General features: G+C 47.6%; 1 protein-coding gene across 3 annotated transcripts in view; it reads left to right on the forward strand.

Annotated features, from left to right (window-relative positions):
- Positions 1-20,125, forward strand: part of MGMT (O-6-methylguanine-DNA methyltransferase) — a 300,789-nt gene that overhangs the window by 64,974 nt on the left and 215,690 nt on the right. For all 3 annotated transcript variants that reach the window (XM_054435997.2, XM_054435998.2, XM_054435999.2), the window contains one exon: positions 6,991-7,127. In XM_054435997.2, coding sequence (XP_054291972.1) covers positions 6,991-7,127 — 137 coding nt within the window. The remainder of the gene's footprint in view (positions 1-6,990; positions 7,128-20,125) is intronic.

The raw sequence follows: 20,125 nt of genomic DNA on the forward strand, positions 1-20,125 counted from the left end.
TAGGGGGTCCCCAGTTTTTTTGGCACCAGGGACCAGTTTTGTGGAAGACTGATTTTTCCACAGATGGGAGTGGGGGGATGGTTTGGGGATGAAACTGTTCCACCTCAGATCACCAGGCACTAGATTCTCATAAGAAGCATCCAGCCTAGATCCCTCCCATGCACAGTTCACAATAGGCTTCACACTCCTATGAGAATTTAATGCTGCCGCTGACCTGACAGTAACACTCGCTCACCCGCTGCTCACCTCCTGCTGTGTGGCCCGTTTCCTAACAGGCCGTGGACTGGACCCCTGGCTTAAGCTGTATCCACAGGAAGTGTTTTCTCATCGTGATGGAAATGAAGGGAAGATGTGATCTGATTTACTTGTGTGTGTTTTCATTTTATTCTAATCTTTATTTTTTTAACTCACAGAATTATTGTACACCTCAGTTTTTATTCAGAAAAGCATTAACCATCATTTGTTTTGCATATAAGACATGGTGAGATAACAATAAGTGGAGAATGTTTGCCATTGTTTTTCTACTTGACATCGATGGTGTAACATATTAGCTTTTTTTTGTATGTTATATTTACCCATGTATTCATAATTTTAGGTACTCTTTATTTCTTTGTATAGCTCTCATTTTTCTTTTTCCTTTTTTCTTTCTTTTTTTTCAGTGGGGACAGGGTCTTGCTCTGTTACCCAGGCTGGAGTGCAGTGGCACTATCGTGGCTCACTGCAACCTCAACCTCCTGGGCTCAAGCAATCCTCCTGCCTCAGCCTCCCAAGTAGCTGGAACTACAGGCACATGCCACCAGCGTGGCTAATGTTTTTATATTTTTTAGTAGAGCTGGGGTTTTGCCACATTGCCCAGACTGGTCTTGAACTCATGGGCTGAAGTCATCCTCCTGCCTCGGCCTGCCAAAGTTCTGGGATTACGGGTGTGAGCCACCATGACTGGCCCAGATTGGATATGAATACAGTTTTTTTCTCCTTGAAAAGTCGACTCGTACTAACTGTAGAAAGCTGAGAAAATGCAGATAACAAAGGAATAGTTTAAATCATCCTACCTTATTTGATTTTTTTAAAATAAACTGATTTTGGAATAATCTTAGATTTATGGAAAAGTTGCAAGCACCGTACGGTGTGGTTTACTTTTTGTGGGTAATTTTTCTCCCTCTAGGAGATCACATTTGTCTCCTTCCAGTTTCTGGCACCTTAGCCCAGTAGCTCCTGTGTAGGGGCTGCTGAGGCGTCGGTTAAACGTCTCTTGATTGTTCCTGGTTTGTTTCCCGTGATTTGATCTCCCTTCTGCTTCTCTCCTGGTTGGGTTTCTCCTCTTCTCAGTGGGTTATTTCCACAATCGACCTCGGTTCTGGTCCAGTCTTGACAGAGCTGCCAGAGGGAGCCTCAAAATGCAAACCAGCTGCATCTCCCGTTGTTGAAAACTCTGTGGCTTTTCAGGGAAAAGGCAGCCAGCAGGACCGGCCTGGCCATGGCGGCCTCAGGGCCCGAGCGTGGCTGTGCCCCCCATGCCTCTCCAGGCATACCAGGCCTCATCCCCCAGCTCTCGTGGCGGGTGCCTTCGCCCTGGCCTGCGTGGCTCCTCGCCCGGCGGCCCCTCCCCATAGTTCAGTTCTCTGTGTAGATGTCAGTTTCTCCATAAGCTCTCAGCTGCCCGCACTCTCCCCCGAAGTGTGGCCCCAGCCCTGCGGGGTGGTTCCCTAACCGCCACTCTGCCCACCGCGTGCTAGCCTGGGTGTGGGCTTGCCTTCTGGCTCTGGGCTCAGGCTGGGGTGCTGTCAAGGTTGCAGGGGTCACAGTGAATCTTCGTCTTGCATGGGCCAGTCCCCTTCCCAGCGTCCCTCCTGGGGCTGTGGGTCTGGCCTCCCCCGTTGAATGGCCCTCTCTTGAGGTTGTTGGGCATTGGTGAAGATCCTGATGGGATCTCATCACTGGAGCCAGACGTCTTTCTTCCTGGGTCTGGGGCATGGCGGTATTGCTGTGCGGGGTGTTGGGAGAGGGTCCGTTACCCTCATGGCTGCCTGTGACCTGTCCAGGCCACCACTGTGCCAGCCTTTGTGTGGCTGATATTGTGGCTTCTAAGTTGAGCCTCTTGCCTGGCTGGGTTGCGATGGTTTCACTCCTGTCACATTTTCATGCTATTGAAACTCACTTTTCTCACTGCCTGATTTCTGGCTTTTGTGGGTCCCTCCTGGTGTCTGCGATGCCCCCATTTAGTCTGCAGGCATCCCCCCACCTCTCTGCTGGCCCGGTGTGCACACCTGCTAGGTCAGCCCTGGGCATCACATCAGAGATGCTGCCATGCTCGGTGGCCTGGGGCTTCTGTCCTGTAGAGACCTCAGCCATTGCATTTTAGGAATCGGCCCTAAACTAACTTCTCCATTGCCCGCAGAAGAACTGTGCCAAATGCTCTGGTTGTCTACAGGAAAAAAAGGTAGTATGCAGGTTTCAGTGACATATCAAATTCCATTTCTGCGGGCCTCTGTGGGAGGCTTGCTCTTAGGCGGGGTTGCAGGGGGGTGGGGGTTGGGGGGGTTGGGGGAGTTGGGGGGTGGGTTCCAGCTCATTGTCATGTTCAGGTGAAATGAGGCAGGGCTTTATTTTGATCCTATTTAGGGTTGTAAGCAGGTCTGAGGAATTCGCTTCCTCATGCTTCTCATACCTAAATAATTAGCCAGTTGGATATGGACAGGAGCTGGAATCTGTTGCTCATTTGGAAGTCAGATTCTGAACTCATTCATTATTGCAGTTATAAACTGGTTGCCTTTTTTTTGGTTCTTGGAATGATTTGGATGGAGCTGACCTGGTCCCCCCAACTCCCCGCTTTGTAATTGATTCAGTGTGTTCCCGTGGCTTCAGGCCACCCTTGCTGGCCAGGGGAGCTGGTTCCTAGGGCTTGAGGCCGGCCTGTCCTTTGGATGAGAGGCCCATGCCATGATGCTGGTCATGGGGATAGCACTGCAGGGCTCAGTCGGGGATGTGCCAGAGCTTTAGGGTCCCTTGGGCCAGCAGCTGGGGTCCTTGGGCATTTCCTGGGTGGCGGTGCTCTCTGGGGTGCAGAGTTGGTCATTCCAGGGCAGGCAGTTCACTTGGCCACACCAGCTTTGGCTGGAAGCCTTCTCCAACCGCATTCCCAACCGCTGGCCTCCCAGGTTTGGCTTCTTGTGGTCAGGTCCCAGACCCTGATAACCTTGAGGACTCCTCTCTCTGGGAGGCTGTCGGGGCTAAGCTGCCTGTGGCTCTCCACCGCCCTGCTCCTTCCTCTGGGTGGGGGACACCCCATCCCCCATACCCCATACCCCTCCTTCAGCTCACTGGGATTCACCCCCAGTGGCCTTCCAAGGCTCCTGCCTTTCTCCCTGGCCCTGTCTCTGCACACTCCAATCTCTTCCCCTTTGGCTGACGCTTGGATTGGGGGTGAACTCGAGGTGTGGTCTGTGCAGAATGGCGTGACAGCCCTTCCAGCCCGTCACGGTGTGTAGTGCCCAAAGCCCTGGCCGTGGCCGTCTCAGGTTAGACCCTCAGAGTGGCACTGTCAGGTAGAGGAGTCAGGGGTCTTATTGATGAGGAAATAGAGGCTTGGGAGAGGAGTGCGCAGCTAGTGTCTGACCAGTCCCCACATGGGGCACTCCCCAGTCCGAATGTCTGCAGTGCAGCTTCAGGCGCTGACGTGGGCAAACCCTTCCTCTCCCAGGCCGTCCCTTCCTGCAGCTGCTCGGACACTGGCACATATTGGCGGGCATCAGCACCAGGGCTGGGCTCCTGCCTGGGACTCGAATTGGGAGCAGGTCCCACGGAGGCAGAGCAGCCGAGAATCAACTGTGGCCATAGCTACCACATCCTGTTTCCGGGGTCAACGGTGGCAACAGTGCCAGCTGCCATGCCTGCTGTGCCAGGTTGCCCCACAGATGTTTCCTGAAGCTTGATTTTGGCTGTGATTGGAGCGTGGCCAGTTCTGGTTCCTACTATTTTCTGAGCCTGCTCCTCCAGCCTTCCCAGAAGTTCTTTGAGTTGTGGAGTAGCCTTTCAGTAAACAGCATTTGTGCTTAAATTAGCCCGTGTCAGTTTCTGACACCTGCTGTTAAGAGTGCTACCTGATGCAGGTGCTCGGGGCTGGCCAGGATCCCCACCTGAGTCCAGAGCCCTGAGCCCAGGCCTCCTGACCCTGACAGCCTGCAGCCCTGCCCGAACTGGGATGATAGAGCAGCAAACGTGGCTCTATGGAGAACCACATTTGAGAGAGCGAAACCCAAGCTGGGCTGTTTACTGCCAGTCTGCTGGAAGCTTTAACCCACCACCGTGCAGGGCGAGTTTCCAAGAAGTGGTGAGAGAGCATCCAGATTTCTCACATTGCCTCTAGAGCCCTGTTGTCTGAGCAGTGTCTTCTGTGAACACACTTTGGGAAATGCTCTCATGGACGCTTGGCCTGGATGGTGGTCACACTGGTAATTCAGTTCCACAAGTATTTTATGACCCCTTGTGTGTGTGATGCGTGCTGTTCTTCAGGGAGCCCTGAGCAGAGCTGCCAGCATCCTGCCTGAGAAGCAGTGGCCCAGGATGGTGGGAGATGTCTGCAGGAGCAGGGGGCCAAGATTGTGGCTCTGAGAAATGGAGATGGGAGAAGGGGAGGCAGTCACTTTGGAAGAATGGGTGGGATGGTGATGCTTCGAATGAGACTTGGGGGAGTTGGGGCAGCCTGCTCCAGGGGATGAGATCAGAGGCGAAGGGGGTTGGGTTAAAATGTTGATATGGTGGGAATAACAGTGATCCCCAAATCCTACAGAGCCTTTGGGAAGCCTGGTCTTTGCATACGTTCCCTCTAAACTCGTGCCGCCGTTGTGATTTGGTCTGATTTATCCTACAGACAAAGACATTGGAAGCACCAAGAGTGATTTTCTCACAGCAAACGGACAGTGGGCGGGTGGCCATGATTTGCACCCCCTGCCTTTATCTGGCCCCTGCCACGTGGTAAGTGGAAGGCAGGTGACTCCTTCCACAGGGCTGTCTTTGCCCTCTCGGGAAGCCTGGTTTTTACCCTTGAGGCAGCAGGGAAGCTGTAGGGTGAGATGTTGAAGGAGTGTGATGTGGGCAGAGCTTCTCTGATGGGGCATGGTTTCTGGCACATCCCATTTCCATATTCTGGGGCGATCGAATGGGATCCAGTTCAAATCCCTGTCAGTCTGCACAGAAAAGGAGAGGTTGTGCAGGCGGCTCTGGAGTGTGACAGTTTAGGATTGAATCTTGAGAGTAATGCTTCTACAAAACACTTGTGTAGTTTGGGGTCCACTGCCCAACCCTGGTCCCTTTAAGGGACATAAACGCACCTCTCTCCTCGTTCTTAGAAAGACAGGTGAGAGAACCAAAGTGTGGCCTTAGAAGCATGTGGAAGACACAGAAAGGAAAGGTCAGCTGGAGTGCTGGTGGCAGGTTTCACAGGATAGCAGACCAGGCAGCAAGGTGCCCAGCGGACAGGCAGGGAGAGGGCCTTCAGTGAAGGCGCAGAGATTTGAGATGCATGCGGAATTCAGACCTGCTTCAGTGTGGGAACAGAGCAGGAAGGTGCCAGTGAGCTGCCCTTCCATGGGTCAGCAGACCTTTCTGTAGAGGGTTCCAGGGGTCTGCAGGCCTTTTCTATGGAGGGCCAGAGAGTCAGTGTTCTGCGCTTGCAGGACCACACTGCTTCTGTCACAACTGCTTACCTCTGCCGCTGCAGCATGGAAGCAGCAGGAGACTGTGTGTAAATAAATGAACACAATTGTGTCTCAATAAAACTTTATTTACAAAGACAGGTGCAGTGAATCAGATTTGGCCCACAGGCTCTAGTTTGTTGCCCCTGCTCCAGCCCCTCGAGGTAGGGAGCCCTTGCTTTGTTGTTCTCAGTAAGCTTTGAGGGCTGATGGTTGGGTTGGAGTGGGAAGAGTCCAGGTGTGATGGGAGTCGTGAGGACAGCCTTCCTTGAGTAGCCACGAGCTGCTGTGTGTCTTCCTGAGAAGCTGTGGCAATGGGAGGACAGAGCTAAAATAGCAAGACCCAGTGCCTAAGGGGGCTGAAGAGGTAGGATCGCTAGAGCCCAGGAGTTCAAGACTGCAGTGAGCTAGGATTGCACCACTGCTCTCCAGCCTGGGCGGCAGAGCAAGACCCCATCTCTAAAAAAAAAAAAAAAAAAGAGAGAAAGAAATGTACAAGTGTAAAGGTAGCCTGTAGATGTGTTCCCCCGTATTCCCCAGGCTCTGTTCTTCAGCCTCCTGAGCAGCTGGAACTACAGGTGTGTGCTATCACACCCAGCTAATTTTAATTCTTTTTGGACAGGGTCTTGCTGCGTTTCCCAGGCTGGTTTCAAGTGATCTTCCTGTCTCAGCCTTCCAAAGTGCTGGGATTACAGGCGTGAGCCACTGCACCCAGCCTTGTACATCTCTTTAAATGTAAATTAAACGTGCTTTCCACAGCATTAGTGGAACACCCCAGCATTGCTCATCCTCTCCGGGCTGGTTCCTAACACAGGTGCCGTGGCGTAGGTGCTGAGTTGAATCTCTGTAAGTCATTGCGTACATGCTTCATTCTAAAATGTACTTTATTCCAAATATTGAACAGTTTGTCTTTGGGATTTATTGTCTGTGGTAGTTGTTTTATTAATTGTTTTAGTAAAACAAAGTTAGCTTAGTTGTGGGTATTATTTAAAAGGAGCTCTTACCAGGTCAGCTTCCTTCAGTGATGCGTTAGTTAAAGACAAACGAGAAGAATCGGGATATAGTAATTTTAGGAAATAAAAGGAGACTGTAGTATTGGTTGGCTGCTCTAAGTAATTGTGGTAATTTTCTGTCTTCACAGTAACCATATTGTAAAAATGATGCATCATATAATTCCAAAAATGAGGAAAAGCTTTGGAATATATTTTATGTCTTAAATAACCAGTACTTCTGTTGTGTTTTATATACGACCAGCCTCTTACGTATACACTTTGTCTTAAAAATTATTTCTGTTTAGGTACTTGGAAAAATGGACAAGGCTTGTGAAATGAAACGCACCACACTGGACAGCCCTTTGGGGAAGCTGGAGCTGTCTGGTTGTGAACAGGGTCTGCACGAAATAAAGCTCCTGGGCAAGGGGACATCTGCAGCTGAGTAAGTATGAGCCCACGTGCTCCCATATATCGCACATGCTGAAGCAACCGAGGAGTATACGTGATAACGGCTTGTTTTCCATTGATCACAGGGTAACGCATAGCCTTACCCCCACAACCGCAACCACGAGTCCGTCTCTCAAAACAGCGTGCTGTGATGGCTGCTGCATTTGCAGCTTCCCTGTGTGTTGCTCAGGAGCTCTCCGCCTCCAATCAACCCAGGGCCATTCCCTTCATACCCTTTCATTAGGAGCTCCAAGATGTTTGATTACGTTTACAGAGGAGTTGTTTGGTGATGAGCATTGAACATTTTGGTTCTTCAGCATATTTCTCTGGAAATTTAGAGACAGGGAGATGCAGGATTCATCTTGATTAAAAAAAAAAAATCCAGACCAGCGTTCCCTGTTCCTCCAGAGTCTACCAGGTGAGTTTCATACTAGGACTGCTTGATGTTCTGGAATCCCTTAACCAGGAGGCCCACTTGCCCTCTGAGAGCCGTGGTCAGACCCTTGGCGCGGGTGTGGCTGAGGATGGCCCTGCCAGAGGGAAGGGCCCGAAAGCCCCTTTTCAGCATGACTTTAGGGTCTTGTCATTTCTAAGAGCGTACATGTTTCTCTTTTTGTGAACAGCTCCCACTGTATTTCTCTAATTGCAAAAACATAAAAAATGTAAAGCGTTCCTTAGTGTTTTGCTTTGAAATGTAACATTTAATTTCCTCAGTTCATTCTATTAAAATTGTAGCTCTTGTTATTTCTGACCAAAGAAGAAAAAGAAAAAAAAACACCCACTCCTATGCTTGGTGTTTCTCTTAACTGGCTAATAAACACAATGCCAAGAACATTAGATAAAGAAAATACATAAGAAACATAAAAATTGATTTTAATGGACCCCTGTCAGAGACAGCCATAATGAGCACAAGTGCAGTCATAAATATCAGCACTCGCCTCCACTGTCGAGATTTTTCCTGTAGAGCTGCACGTTACAATCAATATAGTCTTTTTGAGACCAAAAAATAAGCAAACCTTTGAACTATGTGAATACACTCTTTTCAGTTTCTATGAGAACCATCTGGCTGTAGTGTTCAGAAAATCACAGGCACCAAATAATTTGTAGGGGAAAATGTCATTTTGTCTTTTAGCATGTTCAGTTGCACAATAAATCATAGAAATTATGTGTTGTTTTTTTTTTTTCTTGTGGGAAAAAGTAAAGGTACAAAGTGAATTTGGGGAAGAAAAAGGAAAACAAAACAAAACAAAAAAAGTATAAGATATGTTTAGTTAAATGCCCATTGTGGATTATGCAAATAGGATGAAGAGGCTTAATTTTGAATTTCTACTTTATGAACTTTCTGAATCAAGTTAGGATCAGGTTCAGGTGTAAAAACAGCCCTGAAATAATACTAAATCCTGAATAGGATCTGGCTGATTGCTCTCATGAAGACACACCTGTAGACAAACCGTGGGAGCTGGGGCTGGTGCCTTCATGGCCCCTGGGAACTCGGTCTCCTCTGAGCTTGGGGTCTCCAGATGGTGGTCCCTGCCCTGGTGCTTCAAGACAGCTCCTGGGCCTTAGCCACAGGTAGGAGAGAAAGAAAGGAGGGCATGTCATATATGGGCTAAAATTAGGTGTCCTGTGAGTAAGGAGGGAGTGGGATTTGGGGGGCAGCCAGCAGTATTTGTGTGTGTAGTTAATTTTAGTGGGGGGAGCATTTAAAAGTTTGAGAATAGTATACAAAAGTATATGAATACTCAATTAAGTGTAACATTTTATCATTTTTAAAATTTAGGTAAAAATTACATAGAAGTCAGATTTCAAGTGTACAATTCATTTGACAAAAGTGTACAACTGTATAACTACCGCCGAAGATATAGAACATTCAAGATATGGAACATTCCAGAAAATTCCCTTGTGCCCCCTTAAGTCAGTCCTCTTTGTGAATTTTTGTTTCCATTTCTCCTGAGTAAATTCCTGAGTGTGGAATTGCTGGGCTGGATGGCAAATATATATTTAACTTGACAAGAAATTGCCAAAACTTTCTTCAGAGTGGGATTATCTTAAACTTCCACTAGCAGTGTGTGAGTTTCAGTTACTCCACGTTCTTGGCAGCACTTGGTGGTGTCAGTTTTTCAGATTTTAGCCATTCTGGCTGGTATGAAGTATATCTCATTGTGGTTCTAATTTGCACTTTGCTGATGACTTATCCTGATGAAGTCTTGGCCATTCCTGTGTTTTCTTTGTGAAATATCTACTCAAGTCTTTTGCCCATTTTTTATTTTTTATTTTTTTGAGATGAAGGCTTGCTCTGTCGCCTAGGCTGGAGTGCAGTGGTGCAATCTCGGCTCACTGCAACCTCCGCCTCTTGGGTTCAAGCAATTCTCCTGCTTCAGCCTCTGGAGTAGCTGGGATTATAGGCATGCACCGCCACGCCTGGCAAATTTTTGTATTTTTAGTAGAGACAGGGTTTCACCATGTTGGTCAGGCTGGTCTCTAACTCCTGACCTTGTGACCTGCCTGCCTCGGCCTCCCAAAGTGCTGGGATTACAGACATGAGCCACTGCGCCTGGCCACCTTTTGCTCATTTTAAAATTAGAGCTTTCTTGTTTGTGTTTTTTTTGTTGTTATTGATTTGTGGTTCTGGATATAAGACTTTTGTCAGATGTATGTATTGTGATAATTTTCTCACAAGTTGGAGGCCTGCTTTTTTGTTTTTCCAATAGTGTCTTTTGATGAGTAGAGGTTTTAAATTTTGAACAAGTCCATATGTCTTTTTTTCCCTTTAACACTTTCTGTATTCTTTGTAAGAAATATTTGCCAACTGTAATGTCTGAAATAAATTCTCCTGTAATTTCTTTTAAAAGCTTTGTAGTTTTTTTTTTATGTTTAGATATATGCGATCCACTTTGAATTACCTTTTTGTGAGGTACAGAGTTTATTTTTTCCCTGTAGCTATTTAGTTGTTTTAGCATCATTTGTTGAAAAATAAAAATTGTCTGCTTTCTTCATTGAATTACCATCAGTTGACCAAGGGTGTGTGAGCCTGTTTCTGGTTTTGCTCTGTTTGGTTCAGCCTACCTTTGCCTGTTCTATGCCCCTTCCATGCTGGCTTGGTTAGGTAGCTTTGTGATACATCTTTTGTTTTGTTTTGTTTTGTTTTGAGACAGTCTCGCTCTGTCGCCCAGGCTGGAGTGCGGTGGTGCGATCTCGACTCACTGCAAGCTGTGCCTCCTGGGTTCACGCCATTCTCCTGCCTCAGCCTCCCGAGTAGCTGGGACCACAGGTGCCCGCTGCCACACCCGGCTAAATTTTTGTATATTTAGTAGAGACAGGGTTTCACTGTGTTAGCCAGGATGGTCTCCATCTCCTGACCTCGTGATCCGCCCACCTCAGCCTCCCAAAGTGCTGGGATTACAGGCGTGAGCCACCGCGCCTGGCCTGTGATACATCTTGATGCCAGGTAATGTGAGTCCATGAGTCCTCTAAATTTATTTATTTTTAAATGGTTTGGCTTCTACGTCTCTTAAGTTTGCATATTACTTTTAGAATTCAGGTGTAAATTTCTGCAATGATTCTTTTTGTTATTTCGACTGGGAGTTCATTGAACCTGGGTGTCAGTTTTGGGAGGGTTGACATCTTGATACTGAAGTGTTCAGTTCTTGGCTTTGACTGGCGTCTGCATTTGTTTGGGTTCTTTCATTGTCCTCGGCAGCGTTGGGTGGTTTTTCAGCCTGGAGGCTTTGCTTATCTGGCAAACTCCATTTCCAAATACTTTGTTCTTGACGGTATTCTAAATTAGGTTGAAATTTTTAACCTTTTAATTTATTGCTACTTGTATTTAACAACTGACTTGTATGTTGATCTTAGATTCTGGGATCTTGACTCAATTCATGTGTTTGTTCCAGAGTTGTTTTGCGATTGCTTAGGATTCCGTATAAAAATTCATGAAGTCTGTGAATAAAAACAATATGCTTATTCCTTTCTGATCGTTATGCTTTTAATTTCTTCTGTTGAGCTGTCCAGAACCCTCCAGGATGACTTCAGTAAGTGTGGCGACAACAGACGTCCTTCCCTGGTTCCTGGTTTGGGGGAGCTTGCAGGATTTCACCAGTAAGGGCTTGCTCTCCATGTTGGGTTTCAGAGGCGTCTTCCTCACTGTGTGGAATTTTGTCAAATGATTTTCATGTATGTGTTGACATAGTCATATGATCTTGCTCCTTTATTCTTTAAATTTGGTAGAATAAATTTTTAGAATTTTAAACCAGGTGTATACTTTTCTCTTTTTTTGGTACTGTCTTTGTCTTGTTTTGGAATTAGGCTCATTCGGATGACAGATCAGTTTGGAAGCATTCCCTCTTCTATTTTCTGAAAGAGTTAAGTGTTGGATTGATATTACCTTATACCCAAATTGTGAGATGAATGCACCTTGGACGCCATCTGGATCTGGTGTCAGAAGCCTTTTGTGAAGCTTCCTAGTTTAGTAGAATTGGGTGCTGCCTTCCCTCATCTCGGGGTGCTCCCCCCTGGAGCCATCTGTGCTCTGTGTGGCTGCTGTCCTCTGGTCGCTGAGTGACAGTGGCTGCTGGGATTTGGGGCACATCCTGCTGGCTCTGGCCCCTGCCTTCACCCTTCTCTGAGTGCCTGTGAGTCTCAGGGTGGTCCTTGCTTCCTCTGAATGGGTGTTTCTTTAGTAGATAAATTACAGGTTGACCACTGGGCCTTCTTCAGTGACATTGCATCTGTGCTTCTGTACAAAGTGTGATTCCTGCTCCCCAGGTGAGTCCACTTACCTGTGTGTGGCTTCGCACAGGGACCAACGACTTCCTTGCATAGTTACCTTTCCCTCCCTAAAAACATGTGTGAGAAGCACATCAGTTGGGAAAGTGGTATATTTTCCAAAAGGGAAGCAACATAAGCTGCTTTTAAGTTAGTTTCATAACTGCCTGACAGTATCAGGTTTCTGTGAATGCCATCACGTCCAGGAGCACTTGGCCTCTGCAAGAGCGGAGCAGCTCCCCCACGCCATCTTCCCGCGGCTGCAGAGCTCTGACCTCGTTAGATTCCCTGCAGTGCCCACAGTCTAATGAGAGGGGCCAGGCTGTATGTGTTTATTTTTCTAATGTTATTTTGGGGCTTGTTTAGTTTTCCATAATGTTGATTGCCGTATTTGATTACTTGAAAAAATGGACCGTATCACCCTGGGTCATACTTAGATTACAAAAATAGTAGCAGTAAGACTTCTAGATCTTGGATGCTGGGGAGCTGAGGGGGCTCATCTTTCACTTACCAAGGGCTTACCCTTGTTTTTCATTCTTTTATTTTTTTCACATAAGGCTTTTCAGAAAAATATAGGAAAAGCTGATAGAGTCCAATCGAACTAAACCACTGTAAAACTTTTTGTATTTTGGAAAATGTGGGGACTACACACAGACTGTCTTCTACTGCAGAGGCTCTTTTTCTGTTTTCATGGTAGGGATCCATTTACAGGGTTTGTGGGTCTGCTTTTGGCATCTGGCCCAGCCAGCCCTTGGGTTGAGGCTGGGTGGGGCATGCAGGTTGGGCCTGACCCTCTTTTGAGTACCTGGCTGGCTGGACAGATAGGACCTCCAGTCACCAGCTAGGCTGGCCTGACCCTAGACCCTCTGGAACATGAGAACGTATCCTGCAGGGTCTCTGTGTTGAACCTGGGAGGAGAGTTGTCTGATGACATTAGATGCCCTGTGAGTTTCTGCCCTCGAAACATGCCCCTTGGAAAGCGTGAAGATGCCTTTGAGCTTCCCGAAGGGCAGCTGCAGCAGGAGGTGACCTGCGTTTTGCCTCTCTCCTGCTCATCTCTAAATGTGTTCAGGAACTCAGTTGACCCTCAGCAGTGTGTGGGATCCCGACTGGCTTGGTATGTGCACCTGCCGAGTCCATGCTGCCGGTTATCCCCACGGCCCCTCCGTGCAGGTCGGTCTGACCGGTGCCAGTCAGATGGTTCCTCAAGGTCCACGGGCCACGAGAACCTGCCTGGGAACTTCATGAATTTGTTTTTTCTGACAGATTGGGAAATTAATACAGACACTTGCCGCATTCACGTTATTATAATTGATCTTTCAAGGAGGAGAAGAAACTGTTCTTAAGGACAAATACTTAGAGAAGCACTCCTAGTAAAAATAACATCCAAAAAAACACGCTCTGTAGGACTTTTACCTGCGGCAAGTTCAGCTGTCTCATTGCTTTTCCTCAGTGCCATGGAATAATGATTTGTGTTGTATGTGCTTAAAAAATGTAATTATTTTACTTTACAGAGTGTTCTTTAAGGAGGTCTCTTGAGTCAAATAAGCATGTTTCTGTGAGGAAAACTTGCCAGGCACTCCTTGGCTTTATAGAAATCGTCTGTTTTTCAAAAAATGAATGGCTGAATGCCCTGGCGAGCTGGAACCCCTCGTTCTTGCCCCCGCTGGCTCTGCGATTCCATGTCGGTGAGGCCTGTCCACGCTGACGGATGTTGCCTCCTGTTTCTGCCTGAGAGGGGTAAATGATCAGTGGTGGATAGGGAGTTCCTCTTGTGACTTATGTTATCAATAACACAAATTGTGCATATACTTCACCCCATGCTAAACATTTATAGTGCAGTGTCCTTTAGAAGCCAGACAATGGTCTTGTCTTTCAGGTTGATGGCTAAAAAGACAAGACAGGAAGCCAAGGTGTTTCTTTTCAGCTCCACAGATCCTTGTGATGAATTCTCGTGGTCTGTGATGAGAGGGTGCGATGGGGGCCGACTGCTGACCCCCGGACACACAGTGCTGCACGTGGGGCCTGCAGAGGTGTTAGCGCAGCCCGTGATGGTGGCAGCTCTTGGACCTTAGTAAAATAAAGGAAAGCAGCATGACATATGCTTTTAAGTGAGCGTATGGCGTGAAAACCCTGCTGTTGTGTGATAGGAGACAGGCTCTGCACGCTGAGCCTTCCAAGTCGTGAATGATGAGGTTTGCTGTGCTCCTCTGATTGGCAGCTGAAAGGGCAGGTCAGAGCTCCTCTCTACAGCACTGCGGAGAATCCCAGGCTGTGGAACACTGGCCTGTCCACCCCAGGACAGAGCTGCCTGGCCACAGAAGAGTGAGGTTCTGGGATTCACTGTGAAATTGTTGTATGGTTTCTGATCTAGAAAATCAAACCTAAACGATGTGCAACCTCACCAGCTTCTGTGTTCTTGCCGTTTTCTCCCCCCAGCTGGTTCTTTGCTGACCTGGGGGCAGCCAGGTGGGCAGTATTTAAACAAGTGTCACTGAGATTTAGGGTCCTTATGTTCTGGACTCATCTAAGAAAAAAAAAGCAATGCAAAAGTTTTATTTCTGTCAATTTTGTAACTGTGTTACAAGGAGACAGAGATGGCAAACGTGTGTGCCTGTGTCCATGAGTCAGAAGCAAACTTGTTCATTTAATTTTAAGTCTGCCAGGAACTTCTTGGAAGGAAGAAAAGAATGGTTGAATGACAGCTACAAATATGTGAGTTCAGAATATGATCCAAAGGTCAGAGCAAAAGATTTTTTAAGTTTCCAATATTTGGAGTAAAAGAGCACTTTAGAGTAACAGGTAAATGGGTAAACTTCAAGCAGAGAAAGGTGGATGTTTCTGCCTCTCTGGTATGTTAAAATAAAACCCCTTAAATCCCCTGCTCTTAAGAATAAGTCTCCATTTAAGCGTCATCGGGCTTCACCTCTGTTCGGCTCTGTTTGTGAAGGGAGGGCAGCCTTTCCGGGGAGATCATGCCTCTCTCTCCTCTATGCGGCCACAGAGATCCTTTCCCTGTTTTCATGAGGAGGAAACATGGAACCTTGGCACAATCCAGTTCTCATCGAGAATTACATCATATGACGCGCAGGCCAGGGGAGGAAAGATCCCGGAAGTGGCAGCCACCGGGTATGCACGTTGCCACCACAGCCAGCATCAGCGTCTGTTCAGGTTTCAGGAAGGTCACTTCTTGGCTCAAATCCCTGGTATTTCCAGGTTGTCTTCAGACTACGGCTTTCACCCTCAGGAAGCACCAGCATGGCCTTGGGTCCAGCTTAGAGGCATGTGGGGTTTGGGTGTGGCCCCGTGCACAGAATCCTGTCTAGGATTCATAATCTTGCAACAGCCATCCCTGATGGGATTGGGTAAGATGACAGTGCCCTTTCTCGATGGCCCTGGTGCCCTGTGGAGTTGGGCCCTGGCCCTCACTGCCCTGTTGCGTGGGTGGGCCATGCCCCTCCTGCTGATCAGCGTCTGTTGCGAAGAGTCTGGCCCTGCGGACCCCTGCCCCGGCCCCAGGCCCTGTGTCTGCGTTGGGCTTGCATTGCCTGCCTCTCGGTCCCCTCACCTCGTTGCAGTTTGGTGCTTCTAATTAGTTGTGGTCTTGAAAAGCTGGTGAATGGGCTTGTCCACATTGTATGGGAAATGAGCTTCAATGAACTCCTGTGAGAAACACCAAGTGTGGGATTTCTGACAGTACCCCACAAAAACATCTCAGAGCCCATTTCTGCTTCCTCCTGGAGTCTCTGTTTCTCCCAGAAGAGGTGGCGTGGCCAGGGGTGAGGCAGATGTCAAGGAAGTGAGGACTCGGAGGGACTGGCACCTGTGGAACAGCCCCTGCTTCGTCCTTCTGGCCTGGTGAGAGGAGGAGTCCTTCCGTCACTGCACTTCGTCCTTGGGACCCCTCTGTGAAGTTGTTGGCGTCGATGTGCGTTTATCAATGAGAGAAATGGAGATGGGTGAGGGATGGTGGGTTACAGGTCCTGGGGAAGACTTGGGGGAAGAAGTGGGTATTCCCTCTACTTAGCTGAACTTGCACTAGAGACTGCCACTCTGGGAGTGACCTCTGTTCTCCTGTGAAATCCTCTGTGACTCTTGCCTGCAGTTGAGGGAGCATCTGAGACCATCCTGATTGGGATTTGGTCAGTGGGAACTCAAGTCAGTATTGTCCTGGGGGCCTGAGTGCCAGTGTCTTAAAAATAGAGTGTCCTCCATTTTTGGAAGTTCAGGCTCAACACTGGATTTGTCCTCCTGATATCACTCACCTACCGTACACATGAGTCATTGTAAAGTTACGACATGAGGTCGCATACGTGCTGGTATTAGAGCTCGTTGGACGGTGATGTGCTGTTTTAGAGGAGAAAAAGCTGAGATGAAACAAGAATGGTGGTGGCAGTTACCCAGGGCCACGTCTGTGGATGCCATCCTCAGGATGCCATTGCATCTCGGGCCAGCCTCCCTCTCCTTTTGCAAAAGCACAATCGTATGGCCTCTACAACCGCCAACACACACCTCTCGTACTCTGGAATTTGATTTCCGGAATGCTTTTTATTCTTCCTATATCTGTAAGTAATATTTTCTGATATTTAAACTGGCTGCAACTAATGAATAGTTTTCAGTTTTGTTTTAAAAGTGTTCATGTCATTTAAGCTCTGAACTTTCACAATATACTTGCTTTGTTAAATGTAAAATTGTATCAGTAATTAGATCAGCTCCTTGATATTAATGTACAGGGTAGCTCTTGTGTGCTGATCAGTTCAGAATTTAAATTGACTTAAAGGTTAAATGAGTTTAATTTTTGAATTGAACTGAAGCATTGTCTTGTGGCAAATTCATCCAGAATTTTTATTTCCAGTTGCTGTACAAGTGACAGAAGTGGGTCTTTTTGCGCTAAAAACATTGTGAATACATTTAGGATTCAGTGAGCTTCTGTCATTTACTCGCTCATTCTCTAAACGTGTGAGTGCCCTGCTCTGTGTCAGACCGGATGGCAGGCCCTGCATGGGGTGGGGAGGGGCCAGAATGTGCAGCCCCACCTGCAGCCCAAGCCCAGCTCAGGGGCAGACAGGGAAGTGGGCTGTTCCACACCTTGAGATTGGTGAATTCCTCAAGACAGCGGCTGGCAGGGGCCCAAGCCTAGGTGATTGGCCACAGAGCTGAATGGGGCTGACCGAGTTAGGACATTATTGGGTGGTGAACCAGCAGGCCCTGGCCGCTGACAGGGTGTAGGCTCATGGAGGGGTAACAGAAGGAGGCAGTTAGCCCCCTCTTGGGCATCTGACGGGGTGGTGCTTCCTCCCAGGGCTAGGGGAGAGGTGAGCAAAGAAGAACCTCAGGAAAAGAAATAAAGGACCTGGAGGAACAGTTTAACAAGTGGGTGGCCATGAAGAGCTACCAACGGAGACTGAAGAAAAACCAAGAAGGACCAGAGAGAGAATGGAGCCAGGAAGCTGGAAGGAGAGAGGCGGGTTTTGTGTCGGAGTTGCCCGGAGCTCCCTGGAGAGGAGCATCTCGCCTCCATGGCAGAGCGCAGCGGGTGGAACACTGACGTCAGGTCTTCTTTGGCCCTGAACTTAAGAATTCCTCGGCACCTGGTCTGCTTTGAGACCGACATGCTGTGTTTGATTAGTTTGACTTTGGAATGCCAGCTAAATGCTGTTTGCTCAGCATATGCCTGAACTGGAAATGGTTCCATCACAAAACAAAGTGAATCAAATAGAACATGGGGGTGGCTCAGTGGGGACACAGAGCCAGAGGTGAGTCTCCTTCACCCCAAACACCCCAAGTTCTAGATTTGTTCTTGGAGCTCTGTGTCAGGGTTGGGGTGGACAGGAGGGAGAGAATGTCCTCCACAGAAACACAGTTTATCACACTGCAGAATTCTTAGTGTTCTTCTTACAAGGACGTTTCTTCAGTTTCCCTCTAGACTGGGCCATGCTCTCTAAATAGAACTGAAATCATAGTTACAACTCAAAGGCAGTTGAGAGAAGAGTTCTAGCTTTGTTCCATAACGTCCTGTGTCTTGATTTCACTGTATCTGTCTGTTCATCCTGCTGGGGGCATTAACGCACCTCTTCTCTTACAGGGTCATCTCTGGTTTCACTGAGGACCTCTGAGAACCCCAGTCCCTCTGTCCATACACATCGGCAGGAGACTCACCTCACCACTTTCCTCCTGTACCCCATCTGATCCACATGCACAAAACACACACATGCAAATATTTATAAGTTGAAAGGCTTACGGACTGTATGACTTCAGTACACCTGCAGGTTCATGGAGTGGTTCTGGAGAACATTGGTCCTTCTGCTGACCTGGCAGCTACTTTAATTTCCGGTGTCCATTGGCAGAATACAAGGTCATAGTGTGTGCTGGGGGCTGGGTGGGGCAGGGGATTACCATTTTCTTACGGTGACTGTTCTTGATGGAATCCACATTACTGCTTTCAAAGCTGCTTTTCCCGTGCCTTCTTCCAGAAAGCTATCCTCCCGTTCTTGGTTGGCTGGGGCAGGTGAAGCGTTAGGAAATGCTCTCTCTCTGCGTTCTCTTCGAGTAACACTGGGGAATGTTCATGGCTTCTGGCAGAACAGCAATGTAAGCCTTCAGCTGCTGAAGCAAGCCTTCTGCTCGTTCTAGAGGCATCTTCTAAACACATCTGCACTGGTCAGGTGGGGCTGGAGAAGGACCAGGCTGAGAGCACAGCTATGGGAGGCAATACTTGTTCTTGTTCCCAAGAAGCTGATGTGTTGTCCGGTGAGGTCTCTTGCTAGCCGAAGGTTGGCACAAGGTCGCCAGGCAAGGGCTTTTTGTGTGTGGAGTATGCACATTCTAGCCACAGAGTTTTCTGCCAGGGTGTTTAGACAAGCTAAAAGTGGAATATAAACTGTATTCAATTTGCAAGGATGCAATTATGAGGACAAACATGTTTTTAAGACTTAACCCATTATAGTAGGAAAATACAAGGCTTGGAGTATGCTGACTCTTTCCCTTGTTCGTCTCTCAAATAGAAAAATGGTGTGTATAAGTAGGTGTTTGTATATGTACATTATAAGACATTCTAGAAATTTCTATCCTACTTCTTTAATATTCTTGCCACTAAAAATAAATGCTCCTGAAACTAGGGAAAAAGAAACTGTTTATCATTCTTCTGAATTATTACAGATACCCCAAAAGTAGCCTCCTCCAAATAGTGGTTTTTCTTTTCTAAAAAGCACCTGGAAAAATACTGAGCTTTCTGATCTTTATTTGATCCTTTTCAGTGGCTCTGTTTGGAAGAGTTATTGTACAACCTAGCACTGCTTTTATTAAAAAGAAAACTGGGCCACTTATTTCCTTCAAAGTTTTTGGTGTGTTTAAATCTTCTCTAGGTAAACAAAACTTTTATTGAAAATAATATTTTGAGACTATGACACCCTTCTCACAGGAAGCGGTGCTGAAAGCCCCCTTCTTGGCTGGTCCTGCAGGCAGCCTGGCGTCTGCTTTGCCTGTGGGCTGTGCAGGGTGCTGGGGGCAGTGGGGAGAGGCGTCAGTCCCACCTGCAGCTTTCAGGAGGGGCTGGAAAGGCAGATTTCCATGAACTCAAATAAGTGCAAGGACCGTCAGGGCAAGGAAACCCGGGAGACCAGGCCAGGGGAGGAGGCAGAGAGCCTGGTCAGGCCAGGCTGGTCCTCCAGGTCTAGGCCCTGCAGGAGCCTGGAAGGCATGAAGATGGGCTGGAGGTGTGAGCACCGAGAATGGGGCGCGGCCTGACCTTGGGTCTCTAGAAGTTACCCTGTGGTGGCATTTTCTATAATTGATGTCATAAATAGCTGGTTTCTTTGTTAGAATTCATTTACTTACTAAGTTTGGCAAATACGTTGAAGGAAAGAAATGTGAGTGGGTGGATGGATTTCAGCACGTTGACATCAGTGAATGCCCTGTCTCCTTGGTGCCTGTTGGAGACACCGTGTTGGAATAAGGATGAGGTTCCTCCCTCAGAATGGTTGATCCATTTCCTTCAATTCTTCTTCAGTTTTGCAGCTTTTCTCCCCTAACTTTAGCAGACCATCTCCTGGAATCTCATATATTAAAGGCATAATTAATCATGTGATATCCTCTCATTTTTTGCATCAGAGTTTTCAAGAGCCCTCCAGATTTTTATTGCCTGCAGATCCATATGCTTAGACTTAATACCGTCAGCAGTAAATTGCCTTCTGGAGAAGAAATTGACAAACAACTTTATAGTTGCATTTT

This window comes from Pongo pygmaeus, chromosome 8 (genome assembly GCF_028885625.2).
Source record: "Pongo pygmaeus isolate AG05252 chromosome 8, NHGRI_mPonPyg2-v2.0_pri, whole genome shotgun sequence".
Taxonomy (NCBI): domain Eukaryota; kingdom Metazoa; phylum Chordata; class Mammalia; order Primates; family Hominidae; genus Pongo; species Pongo pygmaeus.